This window comes from Alligator mississippiensis, chromosome 5 (genome assembly GCF_030867095.1).
Source record: "Alligator mississippiensis isolate rAllMis1 chromosome 5, rAllMis1, whole genome shotgun sequence".
Classification (NCBI taxonomy): domain Eukaryota; kingdom Metazoa; phylum Chordata; order Crocodylia; family Alligatoridae; genus Alligator; species Alligator mississippiensis.
In genome coordinates this window covers 202,585,183-202,608,120 of record NC_081828.1, presented here as the reverse complement: position 1 = coordinate 202,608,120, position 22,938 = coordinate 202,585,183, and the positions used below count along the sequence as shown (strand labels likewise).

The following is a 22,938-nucleotide window of genomic DNA, read 5'->3' as shown; positions in this document are numbered from 1 at the left end:
GCCTGGGATCGGGACTTGATGCTCCCATTCTGGGACTGTCCTGCTCTATTAGGAACAGGTGGTCACCCTAAACAATATCAATCACTTTGACTACACAAGGAAAATCTTTTCAGGATACTGAAGCTACATTGCACTCTGATTTATCAATAATGGCTGAATACTACCATAAGTGGAGACCATGACCAAATCCAACCAAGTCCATCATCTCTGCATTCCATCTTGACGTAAGAAGGCAAGGCACATAACACCCTCAATGTCACCTTTTGTGCAGAAAAAGTGCATTACGACCTGGCTCCTACCTACCTTGAGATGACCCTGGATCTCTCTCTAACCTACCATTATCACCTTTGAAAGACTGCCATGAAAACAAAGACATGAGCAAACATCATTCGAAAGCTTGCCAGCACAAGCTCGGGTGCAACAGCTGCCGTCCTCTACACTTCTGCCATAGCCTGGTCTTCTCAACAGCTTATTGTGCACCCGTCTGGGCCTCAACCCAACATACAAACTCATTGACACACAACTCTACTCAGTAATAAGGACTCACTCTGAAATGTTGGTATCAACTCCAGTGCAGTGGCTACCAGTACTTTCAAACATTACTCCTCCCTCTATTCGATGGGATGCAGCAACATATAGAGAAATAATGCGTATCAATAGTAATCCGGACAGTCCCATCCACAGAGACCTTCAAGATCTTCCAACTTGTCACACGATTTCACAAGAACCTTTTTGGACATGAACCGAGCACTTCCTATACCACAACACTGAAGAATTTTGGAGGAGACCTTGGGCAGAAAACACCTTTCCCAAATAAACACCTTGTTCCCAACCCAATGATAGGGCTTCAACTTTCCACGGAGCATGTGGACAACCCTTAACAGGATATGCATTGGACGTGGCTGGTGTGGCCACCTGCTGTACAAGTGGCACTTAAAATCATTTCTGGCTGCGACTGTGGAAACCCTGACCAAACCACGAAGCACATAATAACATCCTGCCCCAGATATAAGTTTGAAGGTGACATCCTGGGCTTGTATTCACTTTCCAGCAGGGCACTGGTCTGGTTGGAGAATTTGGAATTAAAATTGTGATGATAGCTCTTACTCCTAAAGCCATACAAAAGAAAGCAAGCCTATCCATTTTGACCTCTGGCCCTGCATAAGCCAATTGAGAATCTGTGGGTCAATCTCTGGCCATCAACCCTTACTCGTCCATGGGTCCACTTACTCTACTAACAAATGCCCTTTCTGAGGGGTGTTTCAAGCCATCTCAGCTCTTCTTCTGGGCTCCAATCCACTCCTCACTGAGCCTTCTAGCCTATGGGCTCTTTGGCCCTGTTGGTAATTGTCCCTCCTGTGGTCCCCCTACACAGCCTCCTTTCAGGGCACTAGGGCCATTAGAAACCTCCTTTTCCCACGGTGTTCTCCCCTAGCCTTTTCCTGCCAAAGAGTGACCCACAAGGGGCTGGGGTTTTCGGGTGCCCCATACTCACCCTCCTCTGGGCTACCAGTGCTTTCTAGGGGCTACCCAGCCCTACCACTGTGCCCACAGATCCCAGTAGGGTGCAGTTTTTGGTTCCAACCAAGACCACCTGCAAGCTATCCTGCTCTGGCAATCCTTGCTCCTCCTGGGCTACATGCTCCTTGATCTCCTGCTGATGTCACCTCTGGGCCCCCTAGCCCCAGCTCTCTCAGCTTCTGGTCCCTGGGCTCCCATTCAGCCCCCTTCTGGATGCCTTGCTAGGTCCCACATACTTGGCCCCTCTCTCTGGGCTCATTTGGACCCCTTCCTGGGGCCCTAGGAACCTCTTCTACCACTTTAGTTTCTTCCCAAACCCACATCAGGTGCTCTCTCCATGCTGGTCTTCAGAAGACACAGCCATCTTGCTGAGGCAATGATCTCTCAGCAGCCTCCAAGATGTTACTCCCAGTTCTGCTCAGGGCCTGGACTTTTATCCACCTTAAGCCCTGCCCTCCTCCTGGATCAGATGATTCCCTCCAAATCAGCCCTAGCCACCACCTGTAACCTACAGTTACCATATGTCCGGGTTTTCCTGGACATGACCTCTTTTTGGATCCTCCAATCTCTGTCAGGGCGTTTTTTAAATATAATCAAATGTCTAGGATTTTGGTCAGTTCAGCTTCAAAGTTTTTCCTGGCTTGTGCTAGCAAGGAGATGCTTGGGGCTGGGGAGAGGGGAAGGAGAGCAATTAGAGGTAGGGAGCACATGTATGTGGCTGGCATGCAGCCAGGCAGGGTGGTGGGAGCAGCCCCAGCAGCTGGATGCAGATAAGTCTGTGGGGGACAGGGGTTGGAGGGCCAGGGCTTGGGAACTGTCCAGGAGGCTATGGGGGGGAGGGGGTACGTGTGTACATGTGTGGCAGGGATAGGTAGCTACCCATGCCAGGGCTGTGGCAGGGCAAGAAAGGTAGGTGGGGATGTGCCTGCCCTCCAGTGAGGGAAAGGGGTGGGGGGGGTCTTAAGGGGCAACAGAGAGCTGCATGGCTGGGTTGGCAGCACCAGTGCCGGTGCCGGTGCCCGTGCTTGCTGGTGGGGGCAGCTGGAAGACACTGCAGGGCTGTGGGGGGGGGGGGGGGGGGAAACTTAAGTGAGGCAACATCTATATTTCTTTGTTCCTCACACTGAAGACAACAGGTCAGTGCCACAAAGATGATGGTATAGAGCATCCTTCTCATTATATCCTTTCTCTAATGAGAACTTCCTTAGCTAAAGCACTTGCACTTATTCATAAACTTTCTATTTACCTGCTAAAAAAGGTATGGATTGGCAGAAGAGAGCAAATATTGCACCCTGCTATTGCTCATATCTGCCCCTCTGGGTCTTTTGAATTTACTCTGTTTTCTTTTGCTAACTAGCATAAATGATCTCATACTACTATCAGCACTCCAGAGTAAATCCGCGTGAGGAATAATAAAAAGTGGTATTGCTCCATCTACAACATAGCAAGTTGCTGCATTTGGGTTCCAGTATCTCTGTTTATGCTTTACACCAAACAGGAAGGGGTAGTTCTGAGCAAGGCAGGCTGAAATACCCAATTTTCCAGTTTGTGAGAAATTTCAATTGTTAAAAATTTGGTTTCAGCCCAAATGATGGGCTCCTGGATTCACAGATCCTGGAAGTAGGAGGTTCTACTGCTCTGATGCAGCCTGCCTGATCAGCTTGAAAACATTGGGGCCCTACCAGCCTAACAGTCTCTAACAGTGACTTTGAATCACAGAGTTGCAACACTGGGAAGTTTTGGACAAAACATTTTTTTATTTTTTTATTTTTTTATAAAGGCAACATAAGTAATTCCCAAGGAACTCATGCTACTGTCTAAATATTATGGTGTTATTTCCTCTGGGAAGATGCGAGTCACTATAGGTTCTGGAGTCCTAACTCAGCTAGCTACTTCACTATTGCACATTGTGTACCTGAGTCTGTTCCATAAGTCCATTTGCCCTGTACTGCTGACGATGCTTACCACCCTTATTAGAACTTTGTTAATATTTCTCTTTTCATTTTTTTTACGTACTAAAGAATCCTTTAACATAAAATTTCCACCTCCTACATAAACAGATGATGGCAACAGGAGACAAGATTTGGAAAGCATTTCATAAACCGAATCAGTCGCCCTGTGCAAAGCAGCTAGTATTCGCTTCGGATTCGGATTATTCGGGGGATTGGATTTGGTGATTCGAGTCACTGTCCTGAATCGATTTGGATGAATCTGATTTGGAGATCTGGCTGCTGCCGAATTTCCGAATCAGCTAGGCCCATCCCCTGCCTGCTCTCTCAGCCCGGCAATGGCTGCCCCACCTGCCCCAGCTCCCAGCACTTTGAGAAAAAAAAAAATCCCCAACTCAGCAGGTGCTGCTGGGCGGGGAGGCAGTCCCTGCTGTTCCCCACTACCCCATGCTGTACGGGGGACTCTGCACAAGCCCCCTGGCCCTCTCCCTGCTCCCCCAGCCCCCCCATGGCTGCCCCACCCACCTCAGCCCCAGCCCTTTAAGAAAAAAATGAAAACAAGAAAAACCCGAGACTCACCATTTCTGCCCAGCGTGGAGCAATCCCCAACTGCCCTGCACCACATGGGGGTGTCTTCCACGAGCTCCCTGAAGCCCCAAAGCTGCTGCAGGAGCAGAGAGTCCCAGGGTTTTTCTTAGTTTTTTTTTTTTTTTTTTTTTAAACAAACTGGAGCTGCGGCAGGCAGGGCAGCCGTGTGGGGGCTGGGGGAGCAGATGGGGGGGGGGGGGGAAGAGTCATGGCAGAACCCCCAACACAGCATGAGGCAGTCGGGGACAGCAGGGATCTTTTTTTTAAAAGCACTGGGAGCTGGGGCGGGCAGGGGTCAGGGCTTGGCAGGGGTCCACCATGGTCCCCTAACTGCTCTTTGAAGATTTGGAGAGCTTCAAATTGATTCAGACCTTTTAATTGGTCCCCTGATTCAATTCCTATTTGGAGATTCAGCCACCTAACTGGGCCGAATCTCCTCCAAATCAAATCACCACCCTAAGTTTGCACAGCCCTACTAATCAATCAGAGTGCCCAAAGAGTTGTAAAATGATGCCCAGTGTCCCCATATACTTGCAAAGAAAGTAAAAAAACCTGGTCACTTGCATGTTTTTCCCCCTGCTGCTCAACTTTAAAATAAGCTGCAATGGATCAAGGAAGATAAAAAAAAAAAATTTAGGCAAATAAGGTATTAAGGTTGTGCACACTTAGTTTTGATCAAAATGTAAATCAGGTCAGCTACCAGGTTCCAGGCAGCCTGGCAGTATGACACGCAGTACCATGAAATACAAGAAACCCCAATCAATCCAATCATCTGCTTCAGTGCTGTAGCTGCTTGAAGCTGATCTTTCTGTAAAAGCCTTACCTAACTTTTTCACATAAATGTAGAATTTAGGGCATAAGTACCTCCATAAGCAAACAATCCCACAGTCTTTTAACCCCCACATTATAGTAGGGCAAATGCAGCTGCACCATTAGTTTTCCCCCCAGTTTTATCATCCAGGTCCATTAATTCTTTTCTTTCTTTCTTTCTTTTATATATTTCTTAATGAGAAGCAGAGACTCAGACTTCTCCAAATCACTGAGTTTTGTTTGTTCATTTTAAGTTAAACAGGTTTAATTTGGTCCGTCTCTCTTTGCAGGTCATATTCTCAAAGCACTGTGGTATTTCAGTTGCCCTTCACTGAACCCTCACCAACTAAGATATAACATATGTTGTTAGATCGCTAACATGTGCACAAGTTCGCTAAGGGTTGAACAGGTCTGACTGAATTATGGACATTGAACCACCATTTTAGTGTCCCTAATTTGATTGTTTTTAGAGCCTGTTCAGAGGCTGTAAACACATGTGGGTTTCCCCCCTCCCCCCATATCACACTTGGTTAATTTTGAAGAAATTCTCAGATCCAGAACAATTGATACTTTTGTCCCATTGCACTAGCTTCTCTCCCTTTTATTTGGCTTTGTATCGCATACGATTTATTTTAATAACATCTTTGACTCTGAATTAAATGTAGCAAAATAATTTACAATTATCTGCAAGCCTTAAAACATATACATTGCAGTTTACCTAGGTAATTTGCACTTCATCTTGCTTTACATGTGTGTTTTGGATACAAGCATTCTTGTATTCATTATTACTGAGTATCTTAAGAGTTAGATTTTATTTCAGGTGTTTTGGGATGGAGGGGAAGTTAACTAAAATATCCAAACAACTTCAAAAATAAAAACAAGTGAAAAATTTCTGGTTCTGCATAGGTAAAAGTGGGACTATAGGTGCTATGGTGGCAGAGTCTTTGCACAATTAACCCATCTTTCATCCCCCAGGTACACTTGGGATTTGCTCTATAGCAGCTTGAAAACCTAGTTCTTTTTCTGCAATGTATTTATCCAGGAAAGTCTGCTTAGATGCACCATCTGGTTTTCAAATAAGTTCTGCTTTTACTCAGTTTTATAGGGAGCTGCCTAAGACTGAAGGAGGTCAGTGACTTGGCTAAGGTTATGCTGGCATTCTGGATCTCACTGACCTTCATTCTATACTCCATTAGGCCAGGGTGCTTCTTAACATTTGAAAAATATCTGAACAGGTAGCAGCTTTATCTTTGGAAGAATAAAATGAGACAAAGTACAGAAGAAAGGAAAGAACAACATGCTGGCCTGACGCAGACAAAGAAAAGATCCATTCCTAGAAATCTCATTGGCGAGTCTGCTCATTCATATATAAATGTACAGCTACAGATCTTTAAGGTGTGGCAGTTTATTGACTGGGAAGGCCGTTCACATGGACTAGGAACAGAAATTACACAAACTGATATAAATTGGCAACCAGTTCAAATATGTTACACAACAGAAGTTTAGTGCACATAAACGGCTTTCAAAATGGTGAAACCAGTTTAAGATAAACCTGGATGTATGTAGTATCAGACTTTGCTGATTTAAGTTAAACCAATATATTGAAATTCTGTCCTAGATCCCCTCCAGATTCAAGTTAACTCGCAGTCCCCCAGATTCCAGCAAATCTCCCCTTGCCGGGAGGGTAGGCTAGCTTTGGCCCAAGCTGTCTGCTCCAGCTGAGCAGGAAGGCATGCTCCTAGTGCATGCCGCCCCCTTCTCCTCTCCCCCTCCAAGCCTGGATTCTGGCCTGGGCCACTGCAGGCACATGGCTACATTTCTAGAATGCTTGGAAGAAACCAGAGTTTTCTACACCAAATTCCATGAACAACATATATTTGTTCAGTTTCAAACATAAGATCCATCTAGTGCTTCTAAGGTGGAAAACCAATTTAGCCCAAATTTAGATTTTCTCCCTCATCAAGAAAAAAAATATTGTGGATGTATTGTAACTATCGGTATTCATCATCAACATTCTCAGAGCAAGTATTTTCGCATCGCATTAGCACATGAGAAAAAAGGTGAAACGGATCAAAAATGAAGCACTTCTGTTCAATTGTCCTGGCTGAACAAAATTAATAGGAGGAAAGGTGGAAATATAATTTAAACAACTACTTTAAATGCTAAAAAGATAAAATAAAATAGTGGAAAATAAATTATATTTTAAAATGCCTTTTGGGGTTTTTTTGTTTTTTTTTTTAAGAATACTTTTAAATGTATATTGACAATTTTCCTTTAACTACATATATATTCAGTCTATTTATAGAGTAATGAACTACTAATTAAATAATTCTAAACTTACATTTCACAGACCACAGAGAAAACTTTCCTTACCAGAATCATGTGACCGGTGGAAATGTCCATGTTAGACTGAACAGGTTCTTCACTCCATGATGACGTACTGCTCCGAGCAGATGGGCTGGGAATGGGCCCATCACTGAACTGCGAAGAGACACTATTTATGCGAGATGTATGCAACGGTTCTGGCCGATCAGATGATTTTACAGCCATGCGCTGACGGCACAGCTCCTAGAAGAGAATGAGAAAGAGACAAGAACATTCTAGGGTTAAATGGCAAATGCTATGGAATACAGCCTGCTCAAGAGCACAAAGCTTACAATATACCTCTAGATTCAGAGTGATTTTCTTCGCCTACTGCTGTTACTCTGGGAATCTGACAGTTCTGATATACACAATAGCTGGACCCATGGTATGTTGACCATCCTGGCCTTGTCCTAAAGAGGTTTAGTTATGAGTATATGCATGTCTCTCAAGACAGCCTCATAAATAATATTTTTAGGGCTTGACTTCTATCAGCAGATGAATATGTTGTTTTATATCATGAAGCATTATATCAGCCCAGTTGCAAAGTGTGAACCTGCTGAAGTTAATGGGGTTGCACGGGTGTAATTGAGAGCACTATTTGGCCCTGAATATGCAAGCTCAGCGAGCAATAGGCAACTGAACTGATGTGCACTCTAATATAAATTCTAGTTGATATACGAGTCATTTCTCTTCATTAAAATAGCACATACACAACCCTTGTTCCTAGATGTAGGGCAGAGAGAATGAAGAATGACATTAACAAAGAAAAAAAAATAGAAGTCTGTCAAACTTGCACTGGATAAGCAGTCTTGGCAGAGAAAGAAAATTGAATCCACCACACACCCCAAGCCAGGGTACAATGCCAACAAAACAATCCACCCTAAATAAATAATTCCAGGTATGTCATACATGCAATACATATACAAAAAAATAGTCTGTTTATGTATCAATGGAGAATGCTGATAATATAGACAATATTTCTAGAGAAACAAGTTCCTGTGTTTTAAAAACCTGAATCTAATGGGATAAGTGGGCCTTCAGTTATACAGTTTTTTTAATGCTTTCTGAATCACTTAGGTGCGATAAAATCTCAAAATGAATAATAAAATTAGCATATTTTAACATATGTCTATTGCTCATGAATGGTTTTTGGATGCCTATGCTGCACAGCAAGGCTGGCTAGTCCATGGTGCTTGGACATATTGCACATTCGGTGGGGTTGCACATTTGTCTCAGATTACTTGTTTTACACAGACATGTACTAGGAGCTTAGTTACTTGCCTCTGGCAAACAAAATAATATATTTTGAAGAATTCATACTGTTAAAACGTGATGGCCTCTGTTTGCTTATTCTATGAAAATATAACTGCAACTCAAGTGCCATCAGGAGAATGATTGATAAAACTACATATATCATTAAAAATGATAACACCCCTGAAACTAGTTAGAAATGCATCCATTAAAAACCCTCCATTTTAAAAAAGTTTCCTAAATAAGATTTTGAACTGGTATCTTTACTTCATAACTTCTGTGGTAATGTCCTCAAGAATTCAAACTTAGGATCTTCCTGTTTCACTGAAAACTTGACCACAATCATACATCAGCATATCTCTTGTCACCACTAGGCAATGACTAATGATTTGTAGGCTGATATGCCATCCTAATGGCCTCCTTCTACCATAGACAGCCATTTTACTTGGCTTTAAAGACATTTGTATAGGAAGATACTATACTAAAAATGGGAAATGGTATGTAACAATATGTCACCAGGGAGGACTATACCTCGGTTGCTCGGGGCTGCAGGGGGGAAGTCAGGAAGTCCAAGGTGGAGATGGAACTGGGACTAGCTACCTGGATCAAGGACAAAAAGATGTCCTTTTTTAAATACATAGGGGGCAAAAAGAAGGTACCGGGTAACGTGGGGCCTCTGCAAGACACGCTAGGAAATCTGGTTGTCGCACCAGACGACAAGGCTAACCTATTTAACGATTTCTTTGCCTCCGTTTTCCTGAGCAGGGACCAGATCACCCTGTTCGCCGGGACCCCCTCAGGTCCCTGGGGAGGCGCACCCAGGCCTAGGGTCAGTGAGGATCTAGACAGGGAACTTCTGGTGGGACTAGACGTGTTCAAATCAGCAGGTCCTGATGATCTCCACCCCAGAGTGCTGAGGGAATTAGCAGAGGTCATTGCAGGATCCCTGGTACAACTTTACGAGCACTCGTGGTGCTCTGGTGTGGTGCCAGAGGACTGGAAAAGGGCCAATGTGGTTCCCATTTTCAAAAAAAAGGGAGGAAGGGGGACCCAGGGAACTATAGGTCAGTTAGTCTTACCTCGATCCTGGGTAAGTTTTTTGAGTGAATTATCCTGGCGCATGTCCAAGAGGGGCCAGCAGGGGAGGTTATGCTTAGGAGCAACCAACACGGGTTCATCAGAGGCAGGTCCTGTCAGACCGACCTGGTGGCCTTCTATGACCAGGTCACAAAATCCTTAGATGCAGGGGTAGCAGTGGATGTAGTCTTTCTGGACTTCAGGAAGGCCTTCGACACTGTCTCTCACCCCATTCTCATTAAAAGTCTAGGGGACTTACACAGTCAAATGGGTCGATAACTGGCTGGAGGGCCGCACCCAGAGAGTGGTGGTGGATGGTTCATTTTCAACTTGGAGGGATGTAGGCAGTGGGGTCCCCCAGGGCTCGGTCCTCAGACCCGCACTGCTCAACATCTTCATCAGTGACTTGGATGAGGGAATAAAAAGCACCCTGTTCAAATTTGCAGACGACACTAAGATATGGGGGGATGTGGGCATGCTAGAACGGAGGAATAGGCTGCAACTGGATCTAGACAGGTTACAGGGGTGGGCAGATGAGAACAGGATGGGTTTCAACACTGACAAGTGCAAGGTGCTGCACCTGGGCAGGAAGAACCAGCAGCACACCTACAGACTGGGGAACTCCCTTCTCATCAGTGCAGAGGCAGAAAAGGAACTTGGGGTCATTATTGATGCCAAAATGAACATGAGCCAACAGTGTGGGGATGCGGTCAGGAAGGCCAACCACACCTTGTCATGTATCCACAGATGCATCTCAAGCAGGTCCAAGGAGGTGATCCTCCCCCTCTATGCGGCACTGGTCAGGCCACAGTTGGAGTACTGCATCCAGTTCTGGGCGCTGCACTTCAGGAGGGATGTGGACAACATTGAAAGGGTCCAGAGGAGGGCCACTCGCATGATCAGGGGGCAGCAGGGCAGGCCCTACAAGGAGAGGCTAAGGGACCTGAACCTGCTCAGCCTCCACAAGAGAAGGCTGAGGGGGGGATCTAGTGGCCATTTACAAACTAGTCAGAGGGGACCAGCAGGCATTGGGGGAGTCCCTGTTCCCCCAAGCACCCCCGGGAGTGACTAGAAATAATGGTCACAAGCTGGCATCGGGTAGATTCAGACTAGACATGAGGAGGCGCTACTTCACAGTCAGGGCAGCTAGGATCTGGAACCAACTTCCAAGCAAAGTAGTGCTGGCTCCTACCCTGGGGGTCTTTAAGAGGAAGCTAGACGAACACCTTGCTGGGGTTCGTTTGACCCCAGTACTCTTTCCTGCTATGGCGGGAGGGGGGGGGGGTTGGACTTGATCTGCTCAGGTCCCTTCTGACCCTACCAACTATGATACTATGATAAATTAGACAAAGACAAAATATACACAGTGATACAAAATATACTATCATGAGTAGTATAAAGACTGAATTGGCAAAAGTGGGATTAATTAAGCATTTATTTGTGATATGTTAGGTCAACTATTGTGACAGTTATGCAGATCTTCCCAAACAAGTGTCCATAAGTCCCTGAACATCACCACATATTCTGTACAAAAAAAAAAGAAGAAGAGCATTCCATGTTTTTCGGTGGGGGGGTAAGGGGGACGGGACACAGACCTTAGCGTTTTTCTTCTTCCTTTTACATCGACAAGCCTTTCCATTATCTTTAGGAAAGCTGATCTCAATGCACTCAGGCAATTAGTCAAGGAAGCACTGCAGAGTAGGAGTTTTGAAGGGATGGGAGCCCAAGAAGGGTGGCTGTGCCTAAAGGAAACGATCCTTCGGGCACAAAGCAAGACGATCCCTGAGCGAGGCAAAAAAGGGAAAGGGGCCAGGAGGCTTCCATGGCTGACCAGAGAAATCCAGGGCAGCCTAAGGGCCAAAAGGTGAGCACATAAACAGTGGAAACAGGGTGAGATCACTAAAGATGAATATACCTCCTCTGCTCGTGCTTGTAGGGAGGCAGTTAGGCGGGCCAAAGCTACCATGGAGCTGAGGATGGCAACCCAAGTAAAAGACAACAAGAAATTGATTTTTAGATATATTGGGAGTAAAAGGAAAGCCCAGGGAGGAATAGGACCGCTGCTAAATGGACAGAAACAATTGGTGACAGATAGAGGGGACAAGGCTGAACTCCTCAACGAGTTCTTTGCCTCAGTGTTCCTAAGTGAGGGGCACGACAAGTCTCTCACTGGGGTTGTAGAGAGGCAGCAGCAAGGCGCCAAACTTCCATACGTAGATCCTGAGGTAGTGCAGAGTCATTTGGAAGAACTGGATGCCTTTAAATCGGCAGGCCCGGATGGGCTCCATCCGAGGGTGCTGAAGGCACTGGCCGACATCATAGCAGAGCCACTGGCAGGAATATTCGAACGCTCGTGGCACACGGGCCAAGTCCCGGAGGACTGGAAAAGGGCCAACGTGGTCCCCATTTTCAAAAAGGGGAGGAAGGAGGACCCAGGCAACTATAGGCCAGTCAGTCTCACCTCCATCCTTGGTAAAGTCTTTGAAAAAAATTATCAAGGCTCACATTTGTGAAAGCCCGGCAGGGCAAATTATGCTGAGGGGAAACCAGCACGGGTTTGTGGCGGGCAGATCGTGCCTGACCAATCTAGTCTCTTTCTATGACCAGGTTATGAAACGCCTGGACACAGGAGGAGGGGTGGATGTCGTATACTTAGACTTCAGGAAGGCCTTCGATACGGTATCCCACCCCATACTGGTGAACAAGTTAAGAGGCTGTGATGTGGATGACTGCACAGTCCGGTGGGTGGCGAATTGGCTAGAGGGTCGCACCCAAAGAGTCATGGTGGATGGGTCGGTCTCGACCTGGAAGGGTGTGGGCAGTGGGATCCCGCAGGGCTCGGTCCTTGGACCGATACTCTTTAATGTCTTCACCAGCAACTTGGATGAGGGAGTCAAATGTACTCTGTCCAAGTTTGCAGATGACACAAAGCTATGGGGAAAAGTGGACACGCAGGAGGGCAGGGAACAGCTACAGGCAGACCTGGATAGGTTGGACAAGTGGGCAGAAAACAACAGGATGCAGTTCAACAAGGAGAAATGCAAAGTGCTGCACCTAGGGAGGAAAAATGTCCAGCACACCTACAGCCTAGGGAATGACCTGCTGGGTGGCACAGAGGTGGAAAGGGATCTTGAAGTCCACTAGGACTCCAAGATGAACATGAGCCGGCAGTGTGACGAAGCCATCAGAAAAGCCAATGGCACTTTATCGTGCATCAGCAGATGCATGACGAATAGGTCCAGGGAGGTGATACTTCCCCTCTATAGGGTGCTGGTCAGACCGCAGTTGGAGTACTGCGTGCAATTCTGGGCGCCACACTTCAAGAAGGATGCGGATAACCTGGAGAGGGTCCAGAGAAGGACAACTCGTATGGTCAAGGGCCTGCAGACCAAGCCCTACGAGGAGAGACTAGAGAAACTGGACCTTTTCAGCCTCCGCAAGAGAAGGTTGAGAGGTGACCTTGTGGCTGCCTATAAGTTCATCACGGGGGCACAGAAGGGAATTGGTGAGGATTTATTCACCAAGGCGCCCCCGGGGGTTACAAGAAACGATGGCCACAAGCTAGCAGAGAGCAGATTTAGACTGGACATTAGGAAGAACTTCTTCACAGTTTGAGTGGCCAAGGTCTGGAATGGGCTCCCAAGGGAGGTGGTGCTCTCCCCTACCCTGGGGGTCTTCAAGAGGAGGTTAGATGAGTATCTAGCTGGGGTCATCTAGACCCAGCACTCTTTCCTGCTTATGCAGGGGGTCGGACTCGATGATCTATTGAGGTCCCTTCCGACCCTAACATCTATGATTCTATGAATCTCTTCTATGTACAGACAGGTGATTTAGTTACGTGACACTGCCCTCAACATGCAAGAGAATATTAGAATAAAAATTTAAATTCTAAAATTGGTTTGACATCGCCTTACTGTATATTAGTATGCTGCAATTTTAAAAGGTCAAATAATTTAAACGACACCAGGGCAAAGCCTACAGAATTACCACAAAAATCTTGTTTCTTTCCTTTTTTCAAAAGGGTAAAGGGATTGTTTCTCTCTTGGAAGGGTCACATAAGGCTTTATTTTGTATAAAATATCACTAGCCTAAGGATGGCTATGGCTAACCATGTAACTTGAGGTCATTTTAAATCTCTGTTTTGTCCTCCAGACATGGTTTTGAAAAGAAAGTTTTTATTTAGGGGCTTAAAAAAAAAATCTGGTTATATGTTAAATCTTAAACAATTCTTGGAGAGGGTGCTTTAGTGGTTGGAGTTCACAGGAAGTAGCTAAAAAGAAGAATACAGTATAGAATACAATAAAGACTGCTGAAGAAATGTGTCATGTGATGATGACCACAGCATTTGCCATGGATGTCTTTTATCAGCATCCAATAGACAGTCTCTCGTTTGACTCATTCAATTCTTCGCTAACAAGAACATTTGTACTAAAACAGAATCTTTGTAAATTGATTTGTCCCTGCTGATTATATTCTACCTAAAGTCATACACCACTCCTTTCAACTGGGTATATGTTGAAAGAACTATAGACTTTTGCTATTGAAAAAGCAAAAGGAACAGGCGATTTATTAGCAATGAATATACCATTTTTGCAAATAATAACAATAGGATAGCAACACTCTAGTTCTAGATTAGGTTATTTTCTCTCTGCTGAAATAAAATTTTATTTTGGATGCATATTACTCTACAAAAAAATCAAAATTAGTTCAGTTTTAAACTGAGAATTTGGCATGTACATAGTCCTCATTAAGGAACTGGAAGCATACCATGAATCAAGAAGCCTTCACTGCAGTGGTTGGAGGGAAACAAATGAACAAACCAAACAAAAAACCCCAACCAAACCCAAAACCAAACCACCCATAGGAACAAACAGGTAAAAGTGACCCAATCAGAAATAGTAAGACTTTTTTTGCTAGCATGTGTAGATGTACAATACTTGCTCCTAGAACTGCTATTGTAGTCATATTTCTCAAACAAAAAGGTAGTATATACAGTAATAAAAATGCTTAATTTCCAACAAAAGGCTTTTGCATAACTCCTGCAAGAACACTGCAGAATTTCTTAGCACTGTTTAAAATCTTTACCTCAGTATCTATTAATACTTTTTAGTGCAAACAAGCTCATTTTGTTTAGAACCTTTTCCATCTCTCTCTTCCCCACACGCTGGCAACTCATTAATTTTCCCTACCCCAGCCAAGCCTAACTCTTCTTGTCACTATACACCAAGCCCTTTCCCCTCAACTCCTAGAGGTACCTTAGGTACAATTCTACCTAACTCTGTTCTCCTCGAGCGGCAGTCCCACTCCTATTTCACTTTTCAACCTTTGTTGCTCCAAGGAGAGAGAAGTCCAGAGATGCATCTTGAAAAGAAATCTCTTACATGACAGTGTACTATAGACCATGTGTGAAAATGGCCACCAATTTACAAAGCCAGAGAACCCAACCATCTGTTCCTGGTGAGCCACATTTGGTGCAGAAACTGAATAAGTAGGTCAAAGTTTGCTTTTCATTATTTTGGGATTTCCCCATAATCTTGAACCATGCAAAAACTTGCTTAGCCTGGCCTAAGCCTGAGAAGCCTCAGGGCTGCTATAATATATGTTCCAACATGTACAGTCCTTAAAGATCATTGCAGCAGCTTGTGAACAACCACAGCACAGTGATCCGAGCATTATGACTGAGGATTGCAAAGGGGTAACACAGCCAGCTATGAAGATCGTCCCATTTATGGGAAATGATGCCAGAGATGGGCTGACATAGTAGTTTTATAACCCTTAAATGGTACAAAGGTGGACAAGACAGACCAAGCCTGTCTATGAAGATAATGCAACTCTGTACTACTCCAGCAGAAGCTTGGAGAGGCTGTCCTGGTTGCTTAACTGGAGTTAGGTCAATCTAAGTGCTGATCCAGAAGGTTAGATCAGAAATGGGTTAGCCCAACCTAATGAATGTCTATGCATGTTTGGAATACAGCCCCAGGGCTGGGAAAGCCCAACTGTTTGCCCCAGCCCCAAGACTGCACTCTTTCTACCCCCACCCTAACTGGGCTAATTTTAGTTCCTGAGCTCCCCACCCCTGTACAGCCACCCCCTTCACTCCCCCCAGAAGCTGCCCACCCTCCTCCCCCTACCCCAACTTACTTGGATCATGTTCTTGGAGTGGCTCCTGGCACCAACAAACCTCTGCGCAAGTGGGACCTGATCTATGATCAGGTGGCTTAAAGTAACAGACTGGGTCTCACGAACATGTGCATATACCTGTGGCAGTGCACTGGTTGTGCCTGCCACTGTAAGATCAGCAGGCTGGTCTGTGGACGTCTGGCCAGCTGAGTGAGAAACCCCTTGGGAACCCCACCCCCAGAGCAAAATTAAGGGGGAAGGTCAGCAGGCTAGAGCAAGCCTGGCAGGTGAGACTGGCCCTCATTAAGCAGCCTGCCATTTAAGAGGTGAACAGGTGCCGCCAGTTAGGGAGCCTCATGTCACTGCTAGGGAAGAAGCTGACTGAGGCTGGTGAGGGCTGCCACCTGTGAGTTTCATCTGAAGAACCTGGGGAGTTGCACTCCCTAACCAGAGAACTGCAGCCCCAGGAACATCCTCCAGGAAAGGATAGGAACTATGGGGATGAAGGAGGTTCCAGGGGACCCTAGCCCAGCAGATGCTGTGAAAGAGGGGCAACAGGAGCAGGGCCCACAGGCTGAGAAGCAGGGGTAGATGAGCTGGCCCTATTGGGCCAGCAGATGAGGGAGAACTGATCCAGAGAGTTCGGAGGCAGAGGCACTAGTAGGTCAGTGCTAGAAAGAAGGGCGGGCTGGAAGAACAGCGGGGTCAAAGAGCAGAGGGGGACCGGAGGCCCTTGAGCCAGTACAAGAGCACAGGCTCAGAGAGAAAGGCCTGGCAGAGAGTGTGAGAAGGCAGGTGGCCAGGAGGGCTTTCCCCACCTCGACTGGTACATGCTGCGGCCAGGACCCAGGAGGGGGTGGAAGAGTAGAGGTGCCCACAGTGAGGGGCAGGCCAGAGCTATGGAGAGCCCTGGCACCCCGACTGGCCAGAGAGCAGGACCAGGCCCTTGGAGTGTGAAGGTTCTTTGGGGAAAGACCACTGGCGACAGGGGAAAGCCAGGGCCACCTCTGCCCATATGAAGGGGGTCAGTAGGACCACCAGAAAGCAGAGATGTATGAGGCCAGGCCTGTAGTGGAATAGGAGCCAGAGATGATAAAATGACCCAGGTATGGAGAGAGGCACTCAGGAGAAGAACAACAGAGAGCTCAAGGATAGGACTACAGGGTCTGCCTGGTCCTGGGTAAGATCTGAAACTGCACCCTGCTGAGGTTGGATGGTGTGGTGCGACAGCCAGTGGCAGGGCAGCTCCCAGAAAATATCACACCTGTGCCTCCCGAGTGAAAGGCAAGGATGGGGTGACAAAAAGCCTCAGTCCCTGCTGCCTTGCGGGTGACCCCATGGAGGAGAAAGGCTAAGAGAGCACACCCTGACAGAAAAGCATCAGGCCTGGGGAGTGAGGGGCCCAGGGTGAAGGGCCAAGGTCCACTGAGTGGGGCCTGAGGTCTATGGGGGAAGACAGCCCAAAGAAGGGCCTGGGCCAAAGTCCACTGAGGGGGACTTGAGGCTCAATGCATGAGTGAGGCCTATAGTGAGAACGAGTAGGCCAGTGAGGGGTCAGAGTATGAGTATGAGGGGCCCGGTGAGTGGTCAGAATTCAGCCCAATAAGGGGACAAATGGAGGGGTCAGTGTGCGAGTGTGATAGTGGACCCCACTAAGCCTAAGAGGCCAAGGGAATAGTAGAATCAGATGCCATGTGCGAGGTTTGGGACATGGTGCAGGGATGGTATGGAGCTGTGTATTTGGGCCCACGGCATCAGGGCCATAAAATGGGGTAGTCTGCAATTTCAAATCCATTTAGTTACATCCAGGCATGGTGGGTGAGTGTGGGGCAGACTGCCCTGGACAGGGTGTGGGCTGAGCACACTGGACTCCAGCCACCTGTTACAATACCCAATGAGAATATTTGACAAGAGTGGGCAAAATATGGTCCACAGCAGGTCTTTGTTCAGGCTGGGGGCAGGTCCCTTGATCCCACCTGGCCCAGGCACAGTCTTGCCATCCCCATGGGCACACAGCCAGGGCTGGGGTTGTTCTGCAGCTGGACTGCCTTTCTAGCCAGCGGCTCCTTCCGGCCCCTCCCCCTTGCCAAGCTGTTCCTGCTGCAGCCACCCAGAGCCCGCATCATGCCAGACTGCCCTGCACTGGGTTGCCCAGTGCAGAGCATATGCAGGATAGCCTGGCATGGCGCAGGCTCTGGGTGGCTGCAGCAGGAATAGCCCAGAGGCAAGGAGGAAGGGTCACTCCCTCCCCGCACTGAGCAACAGCTTCTGTCCCATGCCATCACTGCTGAGCCTGGATGGGTGAGTCTGGAACACGTGCAGGGTGCCCAGGGTTGGGGCTGTGCATCGGTACTGTGGGGCTGGGACCAGCGGTGGCAGCAGCCAGAAGGTGCTGGCATCACCTGGGCTGCTTAGGAAGGCAATCCAGCTGTGGAGCCACCCCAGGCCGCTGCATGCCCGGGGGGGGGGGAGGGGGGGGAGGCATCCATGGGCAGGTGCACAACAGGGCACGACGGGGCTGTACCAAGGTTCCTGCTGATCCACTCCAGTGGGGGTGAGTCTAGAGCAGGCTGGGGCAGTGTGGTGCTGGCAGTGGCGGGGAGGCACTGCAGGGAGCACAGGCTCTGGGCTGTTTGGGGGGCAGGGGCAGGTGCTAACCAGCTCAGGGGGGTATGTACAGGGGACTCCCATGCACAGCCCACAATATCCACACACCCTCCCCCACCAACTTCACAACTGCACCCTCCCCCACACACAAATCACACCCCACAAACACGAGACCCACCTACACCCTCCCCCACCAACCCCGCACACAACCCTCACACACACCCATATGTCTCTGAAGGGAGTCCTGCTTGCTGCTACATGCACACACCCCACGCACGCTGACACCCCACACGCTCCCCCTCCACATGCCCCCAGCCACCCTCCCCCGCCACACACCCTACAGCCCCCCCCACAAACCCCATAGCCACCCACCCTTCCACACCCCCTGCAATATATAAGAGTAAGACTTCATTTTAAGCTATTGTGCAATCAACTCTATGTACACTACACAAATGCATGTAAATCAGGACAAAAAATATTTCTTGAAATCAAATTAATGAATGTTTTAGATGTTCACTTTTTATAATATAAAATTTGGTATATTTCTGGTTCCAAGATGGCAAAACCCCTTGCTGAAGGGAGTACTCCTGGGGGCAAGGGGAGGGACTTCTGGTGGCAAAGTTCAGGGATTAGGGGGTGGGACTTCTAGTCCCAAGATGGCAACCAAAGGGGCAGGGCTACCATTGCAGCCCTCGCCAGCTCAGCAAAACTCATTAAATGGCCCTCTACCTAAAATAAATCATTTGCCCCTGGTATTAGGTCATCTCTCTATCCCCACAAGAGATTTTTCACCACTGGATGTAGGAGGAAGAGCCAACCACACTGACTATTATACTATTGAGTCCTTGTATGGAGTGTGGAGTAGAAACAATGTTAATCTCTATGCACACAATGGGAAAGGGTGAAATATGGCCTATTCACAGCTAGGAAATGTGAAGTTATCTTGGTTTTAGACATAGCGGAACACAAACAAACAAGATACGAGCTCCATGGAAAACAGAAAAAAAAAATACTTAATCAATCCAACTGAATCCCAGAACATTTTGAAATTCAATCACTGGGTGCTGACAGATCTGGCATCACTGTGTGATTACATTAAAGTCTGAATATTTAAGATCTTAGCTAGCAGGACTATCAGCCCTCATACATTTCTCTACACTTTCAGGTAGTTATTTATTTATTTCTGTAACACTTGCACTGCTATAGGAAAGCAGCAAGCCTGCTGCCTATCAAAAGAGGACTTGAACTCTACACTGACCCAACTGTGGATATTCCAGATTGTACTCCGACTTCAGTGACCACTAGAATCAGCATCCTTAGCACACACGCCCATTTAATAATCCTTTTCAAAGAGTGAATTTAATTTAGGTATCAATTGTATATTAAACGTGGCAGACAAGGCTATTTCTACCCTACTGTGACAAAGACAAGTAATGCATTGTCTTTGTGTACAGCTTGAGTGTCATTCTTCATTTAAAAGAATCATTTACACCTAAAAAAGCAATCATAATGCATACAGTGAAATATGAAGGAATGATCTTCCTGACCCTTTGGGCTATGATCTAATGGATGGGTTGGACATAAACATTTATTTAAAATGTAATTTGAAGTTTATGACATTATTTCCCATTACATAGGAACTGCTATCATACTGAGGCACTTCTTCCATTTTTTATTTCCCAACATTTATTATCAAACTTGCGTGGCAGACACATGTAGTATATAATGGAAAACTAATATCACTGTGTGACAGAAACTGCCATAACCAAGATAAATATTTTGTAAATAATGTCCAGTTAAATGAGTTTAAGGTAGAGTGCTATGATCATCTGCACAGCAGTTTTTTATTTAAGGAAGAGACAACTGATAACCCTAAATAAGTCATAAACAATGTTTTCAGAGAAACCTTGAGATTCTTCCAATGAGATTTTAGAGTGGTCCTACTTTTTACTGTCCTTACAGGGAGAAGGAGGCTGAACACTATTTGTTTTCTTTAATTTTGTTTTCTAAAAGAATTAAAAAATAGACAGCATAGATGAGAGAACACACAGTTGATCCAGTTCTAAAAGGTCCAATTAACTTAGTGTTTCTCATTATAGGCACAACAGCCTATCTTAGTGCAAAAGATCGAGTACCATTATGTATAAGGGACTTATACAACATTTAGAAAGAAAGAGCCAGTGCCACAGTAAAAACATGTTCCTGCAGCAACTTGTTGGAATTGTGGTTAAGCTTCTCCTTGAATACAAACTAGATTAGTGAAGCATCCTTTTAATCAGAAGCACAGAATAGACACCTGTTAGTTAGGAGTCTTAGTCAGGGATGTACCTATCACAATGCATTCTCATACATAGCTTCACCCTCTGCATTCACACCAGACATCATGCCCACTCAGAAATGAAGCTCACCATTTTGCTAGAGTATTAAATCAGGACCAAGTTAGATATGCTGTCTGCATAACACAATAAGTGCCATCTCTTCTTCAGGATGTCCCCGTTCTGTGACAGCAATGAACATTTGCTGCCACTTGCCTTTACAGTGGATGACAGCCATCAAATGTCACAAAAGTGCAAAAGAAGAAACTGCAATTTGCAGGAATTTATATATACACTAACAAAACAGACTTTAGTACACCATGTGCCTGGAAAATCCATTAAAACCACATGGTTCCTTAAATGTCTAATCATGAAATATAAACCCATGCCCGCATGACTGTAAAAAAGTTAGAACAGAATGCAACACTAAAACTACCCTAAGCTAGGGCTGAAATAACAAAAGGTATACTCTCATTTCCTTATTTTAAATGAGGAGTTAAGCTTCCCCTAAATCTGAGCCTAGAGCTTCATCAAAAAGGTGTAGAGGACCAAAAAAAAAAAAAAGTCTCAGTACACACTGTGCATGCTTTCTAAAAATGTACTGTTAGCCAGATTTGACTGGCCAAGAATTCAGCCTGGAAAAACAACTTCAGATAATGCAGCACAGAAGCCAAAAGGACCCTTTACTTCTTTTGATTCAGTTTCTGCATAACTGTATAATACTTCACAGTGCACAGCACAGGCAAAAGTAAGAGAACAAGTACACATACATGTATATACACAAGAGTCTCCATGCCACAGTTAGCTGGAAAATAGAATCAGACTGGCACAGTGGGGAATTGCTATCAGGAGACCAAGCGTGGAGATGGCAATTCAGAGATGCCCAGTATACCTTTCTTGCCTGTACTCATTTCTTTTCAAGATGAAATGCCAAGCATTGTCGCTTTTCCTCAAAGCCGACTCACACGCAGGTGGTTTTGTTTATTAAAACGTGTCCACGCATGCTGACTGAACAACACAATCGATTTGAGGAGGCTTGCTAGTGCCTGTGCTCTTAGTCCAGTAACAGCCCTGACTTCTAAATCCTCACCTAGTGAGCAACAGTACCCTAGTCATGGGAATCAAAGGTCCCAAAGTAAGTTCTCTTCATCATACAGAATGTCCGGGAAGTCTAACCTCCAAGAAGACAGTCTGGTGAGGGCAGGTGGCAGAACAGGAGGAGACCAGCCACTGTGACCTCTTACTGTATATACATTTTTGTATGTAATAAAGAGTTGTTCCACATTACAGGTCTCCAGATATTACATGGTACAAGTGTTACCCAAACTGTACAACTCCTAGTCACATGGGCTCTTGGTCAAAGATTCTGAACTCCATATATACAATGACATAAGCTAAAATAGTAAAACCTACAATGAAGAAATTGTTACTCTTAATCTGTGATTTATACTACATTCCTCAAAAGCTAGTATTAGAGCTATTATAAATAGAGTTGCTCAGTTCACAGTAAATGAAAATAGCCTTGCAGCTCAAGTATTGAAACCAGGAAAGTGGCAGGAGTCACAAATTTCCAATTTATTTAAAACAAAATAAAACTCCAACACTACTACAAAAGCCACATTTTTCATTACACAACCCAGAAAATGTGAAAATCAATCCAATAAACAGGCCTGTCAGTCTCATATTCCATTAATTTTTTAAGAAAACCAAACTAAGACCATTCTACTTCTCCATAAACTTTCATTGCCCAAATATATATGAAAATTAGAAGCATTGTATATGAAATATGTCATCTAGACCTGATACAAACAGTGTTGCTTCTAATACTATTAAAGCACTGGATAATATTCTTTAATTAATAAACCCACATTAACCAGACATCAGAAAAAATGACCCAACATGAATTTAAAAATCTGTTAGTGAATTAGGCTTTAAGTGTTAATGTACATGTAAGCACTAAATATTACATGTCAAAGACTCTTTGCTAAAGCAGGTAACTAAACATCCTTGAGAATGCTAGGGACACATGCAAGATATGCACTGTGATCTTTTACATGTCTAGAGAGAGAATACCACCTCCTTTATGCTTTCCTTCTCAGTTTGTTGTAATATACTCTGTTGAACATTTTTCTTACTCTTCTTTAAATTATGGAGACACTGTTCACAGTTCCATAAAAGTAAGCTGTGCATTTGCAGCATGCATTTAACTATTTTATTAAATATGTGATGTTACCATGGTGAAAAAAAAAATTAATGCGTCTAAAAAAGACACATTAAACCTGAGACTACATAAACATTTATCCACCAGCCATAAGCATCTGTGTCACTACAGGGTG

General features: G+C 45.5%; 1 protein-coding gene across 1 annotated transcript in view; it reads right to left on the bottom strand.

The window, feature by feature from the left end:
• PTPRN2 (protein tyrosine phosphatase receptor type N2) overlaps positions 1-22,938 on the bottom strand; it is a 1,024,661-nt gene that overhangs the window by 95,702 nt on the left and 906,021 nt on the right. The window contains exon 14 of the mRNA XM_019498778.2: positions 7,242-7,436. Within this exon, the coding sequence (XP_019354323.2) occupies positions 7,242-7,436 (195 nt within the window). The remainder of the gene's footprint in view (positions 1-7,241; positions 7,437-22,938) is intronic.